General features: G+C 39.5%; 1 protein-coding gene across 1 annotated transcript; it reads right to left on the reverse strand.

The window, feature by feature from the left end:
* Window positions 1-858: 858 nt before the first annotated feature.
* On the reverse strand, window positions 859-5065 carry LOC113036933 (caspase-1-A-like). Its single transcript, XM_026193548.1, has 8 exons — window positions 4960-5065; window positions 3477-3761; window positions 3265-3359; window positions 2957-3133; window positions 2602-2851; window positions 2336-2506; window positions 2077-2186; window positions 859-1662 (listed from the first exon to the last, which is right to left on the reverse strand). The coding sequence occupies exons 1-8, from the start codon at window positions 4964-4966 to the stop codon at window positions 1558-1560; spliced, it is 1200 nt and encodes a 399-aa protein (XP_026049333.1). The 5' UTR covers window positions 4967-5065; the 3' UTR covers window positions 859-1557.
* Window positions 5066-14253: the final 9188 nt, after the last annotated feature.

Here is a 14253-nt window from a genome sequence, read left to right on the forward strand (position 1 = left end):
CTCCATGCCACGCCGCATTGAAGCAGTCATTTCTGCAAAAGGATTCCCGACCAAGTATTGAGTGCATAACTGAACATAATTATTTGAAGGTTGACTTTTTTTTTGTATTAAAAACACTTTTCTTTTATTGGTCAGATGAAATATGCTACTTTTTTGAGATAGGAATTTTGGGTTTTCATGAGCTGTATGCCAAAATCATCAATATTAAAACAATAAAAGGCTTGAACTACTTCAGTTGTGTGTAATGAATCTAAAATATATGAAAGTCTACTGTTTATCAGTACATTACAGAAAATAATGAACTTTATCACTATATGCTAATTTTTTGAGAAGGACCTGTATGTGTCAGGCTGGGTCTTAGGCTTCACCTCCTTCTGAAAGTCTCGGGCATCCCCAGGTGTGGGGGCTATTTCCCCCACCACACTCCCTGTCAGTGGCTGGTGCCCCTACCTGCTGGGGCATTGTAAGGACTGAAAATTAAAAAAGATCCTTTAAAAAAAATCTTCTAAGCTATGACCATCAAGTGGAGCAGTATAGCAAAAGCCCTAAACCAGTATACCAGTTGTCACCTCAGGGCAATTTATATTGTAGGCTAAAGGTCCTATGATATAAACAAACAAACAAGCACAATTACAGTCAGATGACCCCCTTTGAACAAGCACTTAACACCAGTGGATTCTTTTTTAACAGGAAGATGTGGCGACAAGGGCAGAGATGAGAAGAATTGAGAGCAAGACACTGTAGGAGAGAGAGGCAGAGTGTAGTAACTCCTTAAGTTAAATGCAGCAGTGGTGTATGAATCCAAAGAGAGAGAAAGGCAGTGAGTGGAAAATAAAAGCAAAGCGCATTTTATTTTTATTTCTTTATTTTTGTATAGCATGAAAACACAGCAACAGTTATGTCAGGATACTTTACATGTTACTCTAGAATAATAGAAAAAAAATAATACAAAGAAAACAGAGAAAAGCTAACAATCATATGGACTCCTATGCAAACAAGAGGTTTAGCGACAGTGGGAAGGAAAAACTCCCTTATAACAGGAAGAAAGCCCTAGCAGAACCAGGTTGAGGGAGGGGTGTCCATCTTCTGCAAAGATGGTGTGAAGGGAGGAAGATAGGACAAAGACATGCTGTGGAAGAGAGTATGTCTGTCCCTCTCTGACCCTGTTTCTGCTGGACGTCTCTTCCAGTTCGTCCATCCAACCGTCTCCAATTGCCACATAGAGGATATTTCATGTTGATGTGTTTTGTGTGCATGGGTCTCACATGAAGCTAGAAATGTCATCAGGATTTTTTTTTTTAACAAAGGAGACAGACAGATGGCAGCTTTGTTTCATTCTTTTAAAATTTTTATTATCATTGTATTTTCCATCTGTTTGTAGCTATTTTGCATCTTATTGTGGCCATTTTTGTCTAACTGTGAGATCATATCATCTTTTTGCTTCTAGGTTTGCATCTCTTTGTAGTTCTTTGGAAATGATAAAATGACCTAACTCTGAGCACTAAAAACATCAATTGAAATGGCAGCAAAGTTGAGTTACATAACTGTAAAAATATCTCAGAGGCCTGGAAAGAAGTAGAAGCGTCTTGTCAGTGTGCATCTGTCTTTTGTTGGCATCTGTCTCCTGTTTTGAACACTGAAGTCTTCAAAGCGTTGCATCACCTGTATGATTAAAATGATGTACGACATTATCACAGTAATAATGTACAACATTATCACACTAATGACACGAGAACAAAGTAATTACTGCTTGACTATAGCAATACAACTTTCCACATGTTCCAGAAACATAAGTGACAGATATGGCACTTATTGATTCCTGTAAGCGTAACTTCCAGGAGATGAAAAATGCTTTGAAAGCCTTCTTTTGGGCCATACTCTGCAAACTTTTTAACCTTTTATTATTTTACTTTTAATACTGTACATGCACTATTTCCCAGTGATAATTGAAGTGTAATTTAAATATTGCTTTAACGTAACTGTCCACATAAATGTCACAAGCAGTATCAACATGGTTGTGAAGTAATGAGACTTGCTTCCAATAAGTATAAAACAATTTACACTTGCAGCGCTTACTTTTCTGAAGAGCTCCTCGACGTCGTCTTGATGTGCAAAGGTGTTGAAAACCTGAACAATGTACTGTATGAGGATAGACCCTTGATTCCTGTCTCTATATGACACAGTATCTGCAGAAAGAAAATTCAGAGACAGAAATTGGATACAGGTTTTTTTTTTGGGGGGGGTGGGTGGGGGGGGGGGGTTATCATTACAGATTCATGTGTGTCATCACTGTGTGTGTGTCACTAAGTTTTAATAATTGCCTAGCTACACTGACCTGGAGTGCAGGAGAGAAGAGAAATGAAGTCTTTTTCCTTGTGTACACATCGTAGAGTGTCGTCTTCTAAGCCCTCTTCATCAGCACATAGGGATGGACTTGGCTGTTTCACGTCATCACAGACCAGATCTGGCTTTGCACAGTCACTAACAAGCACACCTCCTCTCTCCTCTGAAACATATGCAATGTACTTGTAAGATAAGAAGACTCCAGCAAATCTATAACTTAAGCCTTTTTTTGTAACTGTAAGAACAGAAGGTGATCACCTCCTCTGCAGGCCTGGATGATGATGATCTTGGGTTTGTTCAGAAGTGCAGGACACTTGTCTGAGCTCAACTGCTTGTAAATGTTGTTCACCTCATACGCATCTTGTTCCTCATTATCACAAATGGGTTCTTTGCAGTCGACACCAAGGACTGCTCCTAGCTTCCCGTGAGACATTATAACCACCAACACACTGTCTGTATCTTTGAGTTTTGGATGTTTGGAGAAGTCAATTAGAGCCTTATTAATAGCCTGTAAGAACATAACAAAAAAAAAAAGTCAAGGCATAACTTCCTGTATCTCAAAACAAACCAGACATAAAATTTTTCCCCAGATTTTCCCTTTTAATAAAAATACCTTTCCTGTGAGATTTGTGTATTTCACCACTTCATAACCCAGAGCAGAGAGCAGCTTCCTCATGTTCTCCTCATCTTTCTCAGCTCCATTTCTATTGAATTTCCCATCAGTAAACTTCATGTTAGTGATCAGCAGAGCTACGCGATTTTTAAAGGCGTCTTTGGTCACATGGTAAATCTGCAAAACAAAAATAAAGGGAAAAAAGTTGAAAAATCTATCTTGTGTCTCAACATTAACTTTAATAAGAAAACACTTTATTTCTTATTATCAAACTGAGATATTTTGCATGAGGTTTGTGAATGACTCACACTTTTATCATCCATTTTCATCTTCCAGAATTTCTCAGTCGTGTGGATCAGTGTATCTGACCATTCCGGTGGCTCCCGAGGATCTGGAGCTGAGGCTGACAAAACAGATTATTGCTTGAAATAATGTATTTTATTCTGTTTGTACCTGTGTGATCATTACATTATCTTCTGCACTATATTTTTTAATAAAAATATTTTTTAAGGTTTCTCACCTGCCTGAGAAGGCTGACTGCAAGACAAACCAAGCTTTTCGTAAAGAGAAGAGTCTCTACTTTTAAGGTGAACGATCATCTTGCTGCTGGCTGGGTCTCCTTTTTTCTTAACAATGTCGATGAGACAGCGCGCCTTATCAGCCCTGCTGTCATTCTCTTCAAGTATTGACTCGCTCTCCATATCATTCAGCACACCATCTTCTACGAGGTCGTCAAGCAGCATCTTTATAACCGCTTTGGACACACTCGTCACAAAGTCTGACCGTACCCTGCCAAGCTCCTTATCTAGAATAGAGAATATGTCATTTTAGAAATGTTTAGAAAGATTGCTGACCTTTGAAAACTTTTCGTCTCAAACTAAATGGGCGATGTATACATTTTGCTGTTTTTATTTAATATATCGAATACGTTGGGGGGGGGGGGGGGGGTTGCTCGGTTTGAGCCTTTTCAGCTGTATTATCGTCTTTGGACGCTTCACTTTGTGGTGGGGAGCAGTAACGCATAACACATGTCAGCATCACTACAAACTGCGGTTTTCACAATGACTCTAAAAGTTGAATAGTCTTTTTTTTTAATTAAAAGCAAACATTGCGATCTATGTACAGATTTATTGCTTTGTAACAAAGTAAAATATATTAGTTGTATCTAATAATCCGGCATCTTAATGCAGTTAACGGTGAAAGACCCACATTTACAGAATGATCCCCTGAGATATTAGCGCTAATCTACAACATTTCATGTGCATGAATCACTTCAGCATTTCTAACGCTGGTTCCGTGCAAAGAGTGAATGTTTGCGCACTACGTAGGACATCCTGCCTTGTTATAACGCCCGGTATTCTTCGGATTGACGGAGGAAATGGCTGATATGTCCTTCTTCCTCATAAAGTGCAGAGTAAAAACGAAGCTACTGTTTTAGTGCATAACGAAACCATTACCGATGCCTGTCGTCAACATACAAATTTGGATATTTTAATAAAGAACAAACAAAACAAAACAAACTTTATATGCTATCCTGTCGCACTTTGGAAATGTGTGACCTCCCATCTTTAGAAGTTGTACTTAAAGAACAGCCTCCGTGGATTCAGTGTGTATACATAACGCAAATAGTTGTCAACAAAGAAACTTAAACCCTCGCTCTCTCATCTCTGAAAACCTTCCACTAGAAGATTTTTTCAACAACAGACATCTGGGCGGGAATAGTTTTCCGGGGTGCAAAACGAAAGTATGGATCCAATCTGGCATAAACATAGTATGAAAATAACAAATGTCGAATCACACTATTCAAACTTTTCTCTGACAAACACTTTTGTTTTGTCGAAAGTGTAAGAATACATATTTTCCGCCGCTGTCTTCCGCAAAACGTTCGTAACACAATCCAGTGGTGGTAAACACTTTATGCCTATTGTGCTGCATTCCTGCTCGCTGGCTAAACTCATATATGACAACGTAGAACAAAATGCATTTAGTCCGTGTGCTCTTACCTGCCATTGCTCAAAACTTGTGTGGCCAACCTGCTTAAATTGCTGCTGACTTTAACCTGATTATGCTTGCGTAATGTTTGCTATCAGAGATGAACGATATAAGGCTCCTCCTTTCCGCATATGACCTACATAGTAGTACCGCACAGTGCATAAATTTCTGTATAAAAGTCAGAGCAGGCCTGTGGTGCTCCTACTTTGATGTGAGTAACCCGGATCATTAAACTGTACCTTATAATGGCTAAAACTATACTGTAACATTATAAAACACCGTGGCACCCATGCTAACCATTCACTTGGGAGCCATAACAAACAAACAAAACGAACAAACAAAAAACATAAACAAAAAAAACCGTCATGCGCTATAAAGGTCCACATGTCATTGTACATGCAAATGAATCATACTATATAATAAACACACAAGCTCATTTACTGTCGTTAAGATTTAATTCAACTAGATTATAAAATGATCTTAACGTAAACAGATTGTAATTCTCATCCATCACATGCAAAAAATAATGTACAGAGGAACCTGGAAACATTACAGTTTTATGTTCATGCACATTTGAGAGCACAAATAGATTGTTTTTCTGATTGTCACGTTGGCAAAATATAAAAGCATCATATAATAGTGCTCTAGAGTGTAAAAAAAAATTAAGATACAGTATTGTATCTTTAGATGTGATCATTCATGTTGATATTATTGCTTTGAAAAGTAATGATGATGAAAGATGAGCATGTTCACTGCACATCTCTTTATTTCACAAAGTCTCGGCAGTAGGGATGAGTGTTCACGAGGTTTTCGTTTCCTCCTGTGGATAAAAACATAAATACGAAAAATCAGGTAACGGTAAAAAACAAAAAAACAAAACATGGTGCCAAACAACAATGCGTAGAGATTAAACATAACCTAAGTGGCATCAACCAAAGTCAAAGCCTGATAGATCCTATTTCTGTATTTCAGTGTCAAAGTACAACATCAGTTTGTGACTCTATAAAATCAGGGTTAAAGCCTCCTTTTGCTCATATGTGTTGATAAGCTCCACTGATGTATCCCATCTCACCTGGTCAGACAGTCAGACCCAGCTCAGCGAAAAGCATAGGATCTCTTTTTTGAAGGTGACGAATCAATTTGTTGCTGGCTAGATCTCCTTTTTTCCTCACAGTGTCAATAAGGCAGCGCGCCTTGTCGGCTCGGTTCTTGTTCTCCTCAACTATTGACTCTCTCTCTCCATCATTCAAGATGCCATCCTCCAAAATGTCATCCAGGAGCTGGTTAAGAAGAGGGTTGGAGGTCTTTTCAACAAACTTACTCCTCACCCGCACAAGCATCGAGCTTGCGCTTTCTAGGAGAAAGAAAATCCCATTTATCAGGTTTAAGATGATTCAACACAAACTCACGTAACAACTTGAATAATTTGCTCTCATTTTGACTTCTTAAGGTGACTTCAAGTGGTAAAAAATTAGTCAACACGCTTGTACACAGATTGAAACACATCTGTGATTTAGAAAGCTCAGTTCTCAGCTGTCTGACCAGTGTTTGTTTGGATTTTTTGGAAAACTGCAAGTTTGAGCAGTGATCTCTTTATAAAGCTCTGTTTGGTTTGCATTAGATTTTACAGGTGTACCTGATTTGAGATTTAATTAATATTTTAGTGCTGCATATTAAAAGCACTCCAGTGGCGTGCTTCCCATCTGAAAACACAAGATATTTCTAAAAATATTTCCTTTTCGAGATAAATGCAGCTAATTTATAACTAAATGTAACTTTTAAAATCTGTGTTGATATATTCTGGCCAGTGATCTTCATCCCGCGCTGTGTGGATATGTAAACCGATTATTAAAAAAAGTGGGTGGGCAGTACAAAAGTGAAACTACAAACGATTTCGCGCTGAAAAAAGGAGGGAAAAGAATACAAATAAAATAAAAAGCAGAACAATTAACAGTATCACGTCATTTCCTCTAAGGGCATCACTTGGGCCAATGCGTTTTGTGAAAACACAATCTCTGCGGATACTAAACAGGATTTAGATCGGAGGAGGATCTCCTTTGCTTTTCACTCTGCAGCTGTGCCAAAAAATGACAGCAGAGCTTTTAACCGGTGGTTTGCCTTACTACCAGGTCAAGTTTGATTTCATCCTGAGCTCTGGCAACGAATAATTAATGACTAAGAGAGAGAGAAGAAAAAAGAGAGAAAAAATGAAGTTTTCAATTAGCAGTCAGATCCGTGTTCGCTATAGCCATTCTCCAACTTCCTCAACCCGTGCTGCTTGTTTGTATTAATTGCGTGTGATTTAAAACTTCAGTTATGTGTTCATGTGTTCACATTTGAGTAGCTACAACTTGCTTTAGATGACAAATCGCCTTACCTGCCATTGCGCCAGAACCTCAAATCACTCGAGTTAACCTCCAAACAGATGAGCGGCGTCCCAGCACGCATAGGTACAGTACGAGTCAATACAAGTTCTTTCGAGTGCTTTTTTGCCTCAAGAGGTCGCCAAAGCATAGCGTTCTTCCTCACATACGTTACATTTTACGGTAGTGTATGTTGGCGCAACGTTGCATCCGGTCACATCCCTACCTTTCTACTGGTACCTATTCATAAATGCAGCATATACACTGACCACTTCATTTGGTACACCTCGCATGACTGTTTGCTTTCTATTTTGGTGAACATTTGACATATTCGAAAACTTTTTGGAGGAAGGCGTGGAGTTAGGTTTTTTTAAAATTTTTTTTTAAATGGATAGAGATGTTTAATTTACGTGTGAGATGATTTTAATAACGAAACAACTGATTCCAGAAGTCAAACAAGCCACCATTTCTTTTCACTCAAATGGTGACAACATGGGTTTGAAGTATTTTGGCTCCATCTAGTGGACAAATACATTCAAAACATCGAAATGACTTTAAAGGAATACATTTCTACATTTTGAACTGGTTAAAGATAAGTTTTTGTTTGTTTGTCTGTTTGTTTTTTAAGTATTCATTAAAACAAAAAGTAAAAATATTTTCTTTTGCTAATGAAGCAGCTTCACACAAAGCATACAGGGAGTGCAGAATTATTAGGCAAGTTGTATTTTTGAGGAATAAGTTTATTATTGAACAACAACCATGTTCTCAATGAACCCAAAAAACACATTAATATCAAAGCTGAATGTTTTTGGAAGTAGTTTTTAGTTTGTTTTTAGTTTTAGCTATTTTAGGGGGATATCTGTGTGTGCAGGTGACTATTGCTGTGCATAATTATTAGGCAACTTAACAAAAAACAAATATATACCCATTTCAATTATTTATTTTTACCAGTGAAACCAATATAACATCTCCACATTCACAAATACACATTTCTGACATTCAAAAACAAAACAAAAACAAATCAGCAACCAATATAGCCACCTTTCTTTGCAAGGACACTCAAAAGCCTGCCATCCATGGATTCTGTCAGTGTTTTGATCTGTTCACCATCAACATTGCGTGCAGCAGCAACCACAGCCTCCCAGACACTGTTCAGAGAGGTGTACTGTTTTCCCTCCTTGTAACGCTCACATTTGATGATGGACCACAGGTTCTCAATGGGGTTCAGATCAGGTGAACAAGGTGGCCATGTCATTAGTTTTTCTTCTTTTATACCCTTTCTTGCCAGCCACGCTGTGGAGTACTTGGACGTGTGTGATGGAGCATTGTCCTGCATGAAAATCATGTTTTTCTTGAAGGATGCAGACTTCTTCCTGTACCACTGCTTGAAGAAGGTGTCTTCCAGAAACTGGCAGTAGGACTGGGAGTTGAGCTTGACTCCATCCTCAACCCGAAAAGGCCCCACAAGCTCATCTTTGATGATACCAGCCCAAACCAGTACTCCACCTCCACCTTGCTGGCGTCTGAGTCGGACTGGAGCTCTCTGCCCTTTACCGATCCAGCCACGGGCCCATCAAGACTCACTCTCATTTCATCAGTCCATAAAACCTTAGAAAAACTAGTCTTGAGATATTTCTTGGCCCAGTCTTGACGTTTTAGCTTGTGTGTCTTGTTCAGTGGTGGTCGTCTTTCAGCCTTTCTTACCTTGGCCATGTCTCTGAGTATTGCACACCTTGTGCTTTTGGGCACTCCAGTGATGTTGCAGCTCTGAAATATGGCCAAACTGGTGGCAAGTGGCATCTTGGCAGCTGCACGCTTGACTTTTCTCAGTTCATGGGCAGTTATTTTGCGCCTTGGTTTTTCCACACGCTTCTTGCGACCCTGTTGACTATTTTGAATGAAACGCTTGATTGTTCGATGATCACGCTTCAGAAGCTTTGCAATTTTGAGACTGCTGCATCCCCAAGATATCTCACTATTTTTGACTTTTCTGAGCCTGTCAAGTCCTTCTTTTGACCCATTTTGCCAAAGGAAAGGACGTTGCCTAATAATTATGCACACCTGACATAGGGTGTTGATGTCATTAGACCACACCCCTTCTCATTACAGAGATGCACATCACCTAATATGCTTAATTGGTAGTAGGCTTTCGAGCCTATACAGCTTGGAGTAAGACAACATGCATGAAGAGGATGATGTGGACAAAATACTCATTTGCCTAATAATTCTGCACTCCCTGTATAGACACAAAGCACAAATTATTTACACTCATGGGAAAAAGAAGATTTTCACAAGATTACTCACAGTACACCCTTACTTCCATATGAATTCAGAGGATATGTAGCAGTCAGGTGCTCTTAATCAGATTCACTTGATTGATCGTCAGTAAGTCTGAGCACATCAATAAAGACAGACATTTGCTATTCTGGCGCATTCAAGTGTGCGTCAACAAAATCTTGCCTGGAGTGGACATCACAGCATCACAGTCCTTAGGACTTTTTTTTTTTAACCTCATTCCATCCAGATTGAAGAAATTTTAATAAGTAACTGAGTTGTATAGTATTATCTTTCAGAGAAGCCAGTGGTTACCTCATTGATGCAAGGGTATGTTGTGCCTGTGGTATAGCTTGTATGGTAGTCTTTCTTGGTTTTGTATTATCTTTGTCTGTATACGGTGGCTGGGAAGTGCAAGTGATTACATCCTTGCATTACATACTTTAGGTTCATTTTCTGCAGGCAGGTTTCTGAAAGAGAACAGGCAGATTTAGAATATAACATGCAGCGTTCTATAGATGGATGCATTAAAAAAAAAAAGGAAAAATTACATGTATGTGCTCACTTTCTAAACACTTTGTTACATTTATGATAAATGGATTAGAAAGTAGATAAAACACATTTATGTCAGCCTTGGCTCATAGTTCTTGTCTTTAAATTAACTTTGTATGTTTCAGGTACTGCACTCTCAAAGACTGAATGAACCAGCATTGCAGTCAAGGGGCCTTGTGAGCATCACATGGAAGGTTGAAGCCGCCCACTGCAGCTGTATGGCCGGAGTCGTGGAGACCTGCACCCATGTCACTGCTCTTCTGTTTAAAGTAGAAGCAACAGTGCGGATCTGTGGCACAAGGACTGTTACAGATGAACCTGCATACTGGGTTTTGCCTGGTAATATGACCAAGATACAGCCAGAGGTCGGCCATAAGATAGACTTCTCTTCTTCAGCTGCCCAAAAAAAGGCTCTCAATCAAAACATAAACAGACCATCCGTATTGAAAGGTAAAAGGAGCCGTCCTCAAAAAAGAAAAATCCCGCCTGCTACTGTGGAGGAGTTGTCACTGCTATTGGATACTTTGCTGGAACGCAGTAAAGCTGTGGGTTGTGGGAATGACCCATAATGTTTTATCTAGGGGTCTAGATTTATGCCTGTAGTGCACTGCTGTGTAAATAATTTGCATTTACTGAATATGTACTGACTGAGTACCACTGTTCAAAAGTTGAATAAAGAAACAAACCAATTTTTGCCTTTTTAAAAAAAAATTAAAACCACTTTATAGAAAATGACAAAATGTTTACACAAAATCATGACAGCGTTTACACGATATCACCCACTACTAACACTACTTAATTTACTGTATCTTTTGAAAAATTACCGCTATTTATACAGCACAAGACTTAAGAATATTTAACAAGAGCAAGTTTCATTTTTCCCTGGTTTTACTACCACACCATTCACCAAAATGCAGCAAACCTTCACCATCTTATCCAGAAGGGTCACCTCTTCACCCTCACACGGAATAAGTAATCTGATTGGCATGGTGGTATGTTTGAAGCAGGGATTTCGGAGTGCTCATTGTGTAGCACTGGAACCCAGTCATGATGTGTTTAATCCATTTCATAGGCTGGTTTGCCTGCAATAATGCCAAATAATTAGCAACTCTATAAATACAACGTAGTTCTGCCAAATCACTCATTAGGATGTTTGTTCTAATTTCCTTCGCAAATAAAACTAATAGGCTATAAAGAGTCTTTCTGTGTGGAGTTTGCATGTTCTCCCCGTGTTTGCGTGGGTTCTCTCCGGGTACTCCGGCTTCCTCCCACCGTCCAAAGACATGCAACTTGTGGGGATAGGTTAATTGGATAATCCAAATTGCCACTAGGTGTGAATGTGCGAGTGAATGTGAGTGTGAATGGTTGTCTGTCCCTATGTGTTAGCCCTGCGACAGACTGGCAACCTGTCCAGGGTGTACCCTGCCTCTCGCCCTATGACAGCTGGGATAGGCTCCAGCGCCCCCCGCGACCCTGAAAAGGATAAGCGGAAGCGAATGGATGGATGGATGGCTATAAAGAGTGATATGAACATAGAGGGCCAAAACTTTCACTGGCAGCTGGTAGAAATAGAGCTCACTCTCTCTGAGGTTGAAGGCGTAGCCCCAAAATCTGCCAGAGGGGCCAAGGGGTTAACGGATGCTGGCTGAACCCTACAAAGATGCATTTGTGTGACTTGCGCTGGAGTCGCAGAACCCCTGTAGCTGGTTACAGGGGTCTGGGCGAGCAGGATCAGGTGGGCAGGTCTGGGATCCATGTTCTTAAAGAAAAGAGAGAAAGTCTTTTTTTCTTTTTCTGGAAAAAAAAAAGCTAGGGTTGATAACTAATTTATCAGTTAAATTTAAGCCTAAATGTTAGATTATGCAGCCTGTATGTCTTGCCATACTGAACGTTACAAAAGCACAAGTTTAACTAAGCACATTAGTAAGGTTTAACAGATTTTTCACATATACACACTCACATACACACATAGGCGCGTGCACGGGCGCAGGCGCGCACACACCCGTGGACCAGAACAGATGGCATTTTTTGGCCATAAAAACAAGTAAAAACTTTTTTCTTTTGCTTAAAATGAGAAAAGTGTTATTGATGATAAAAATTATATATTTATAACAATTAGATATTTTTTTGAAAATTAAAGAGTTATGAAATATGATAATTTTTATTAATATGATATTGTTTATTAATATGTTATTTTTATGGCTACCATATGTTTTATTGCTTCCTTTATTACTTCCGTGGTCATAAATACTTTTATTGGGGGTCATAAATCACTTGTTTGACATAAGGGGTTTGATATCGATCTTAAATATGATCAACCTATCTCTAATGATCGGCTATGTACCACAGGCCTTCAAGCTAGCTGTAGTTAAACCTTTACTCAAAAAGCCATCTCTAGACCCAGCAGTCTTAGCTAATTATAGGCCAATCTCCAACCTTCCTTTCATATCAAAAATCCTTGAAAGAGTAGTTGTCAAACAGCTAACAGATCATCTGCAGAGGAATGGTTTATTTGAAGAGTTTCAGTCAGTCAGAGCTCATCACAGCACAGAAACAGCTTTAGTGAAGGTTACAAATGATCTTCTTATGGCCTCTGACAGTGGACTCATCTCAGTGCTTGTCCTGCTAGACCTTAGTGCAGCATTCGATACTGTCGACCATAATATCCTATTAGAGCGATTAGAACATGCTGTAGGTATTACAGGTACTGCACTGCAGTGGTTTGTATCATATCTATCTAATAGACTCCAGTTTGTGCATGTAAATGGAGAGTCCTCTTCACACACTGAGGTTAATTATGGAGTTCCACAGGGTTCAGTGCTAGGACCAATTCTGTTTACATTATACATGCTTCCCTTAGGCAGTATCATCAGAAGACATAGCATACATTTTCACTGCTATGCAGATGACACCCAGCTCTATCTGTCCATGAAGCCAGATAACACACACCAATTAGTTAAACTGCAGGAATGTCTTAAAGACATAAAGACCTGGATGGCCGCTAACTTTCTGCTTCTTAATTCTGATAAAATTGAGGTTATTGTACTCGGCCCTGAAAAGCTTAGAAATATAGTATCTAACCAGATTCTTACTCTGGATGGCATTACCTTGGCCTCCAGTAACGCTGTGAGGAACCTTGGAGTCATTTTTGACCAGGACATGTCCTTCAATGCACATATTAAACAAATATGTAAGACTGCGTTCTTCCATTTGCGCAACATCTCTAAAATTATAAATATCCTGTCTCGGAGTGACGCTGAAAAACTAGTTCATGCATTTATTACTTCCAGGCTGGACTACTGTAATTCATTATTATCAGGATGTCCAAAAAACTCACTGAAAAGCCTTCAGCTAATCCAAAATGCTGCAGCAAGAGTACTGACAGGGACTAGAAAGAGAGAGCAGATTTCTCCCGTTTTGGCTTCCCTTCATTGGCTTCCTGTTAAATCCAGAATTGAATTCAAAATCCTGCTCTTCACATACAAGGTCTTAAATAATCAGGCCCCATCTTATCTTAATGACCTTGTAGTACCATATCACCCTATTAGAGCACTTCACTCTCGCTCTGCAGGCCTACTTGTTGTTCCTAGAGTATTTAAAAGTAGAATGGGAGGGAGAGCCTTCAGTTTTCAGGCCCCTCTTCTGTGGAACCAGCTTCCAGTTTGGATTCAGGAGACAGACACTATCTCTACTTTCAAGATTAGGCTTAAAACTTTCCTTTTTGCTAAAGCATATAGTTAGGGCTGGACCAGGTGACCCTGAATCCTCCCTTAGTTATGCTGCAATAGACATAGGCTGCCGGGGGATTCCCATGATGCATTGAGTTTTTCCTTTCCAGTCACCTTTCTCACTCACTATGTGTTAATAGACCTCTCTGCATTGAATCATATCTGTTATTAACCTCTGTCTCTCTTCCACAGCATGTCTTTCATCCTGTCTTCCTTCTCTCACCCCAACCGGTCGCAGCAGATGGCCGCCCCTCCCTGAGCTTGGTTCTGCCGGAGGTTTCTTCCTGTTAAAAGGGAGTTTTTCCTTCCCACTGTTGCCAAAGTGCTTGCTCATAGGGGGTCATATGATTGGTGGGTTTTTCTCTGTATCTATGTATCTAGGTGACTT

Source organism: Astatotilapia calliptera, chromosome 14 (assembly GCF_900246225.1).
Source record: "Astatotilapia calliptera chromosome 14, fAstCal1.2, whole genome shotgun sequence".
NCBI lineage: Eukaryota > Metazoa > Chordata > Actinopteri > Cichliformes > Cichlidae > Astatotilapia > Astatotilapia calliptera.

Excerpts from the sequence above, each read along its gene's own strand:
- LOC113036933 (XM_026193548.1), bottom strand. Across the intron at positions 3,134-3,264 it reads TGAAAATGGATGATAAAAGT|ATTTACCATGTGACCAAAGA; the intron begins GTGAGTCATTCA and ends TTTGTTTTGCAG. Across the intron at positions 2,852-2,956 it reads ACACAAATCTCACAGGAAAG|GCTATTAATAAGGCTCTAAT; the intron begins GTATTTTTATTA and ends ATGTTCTTACAG.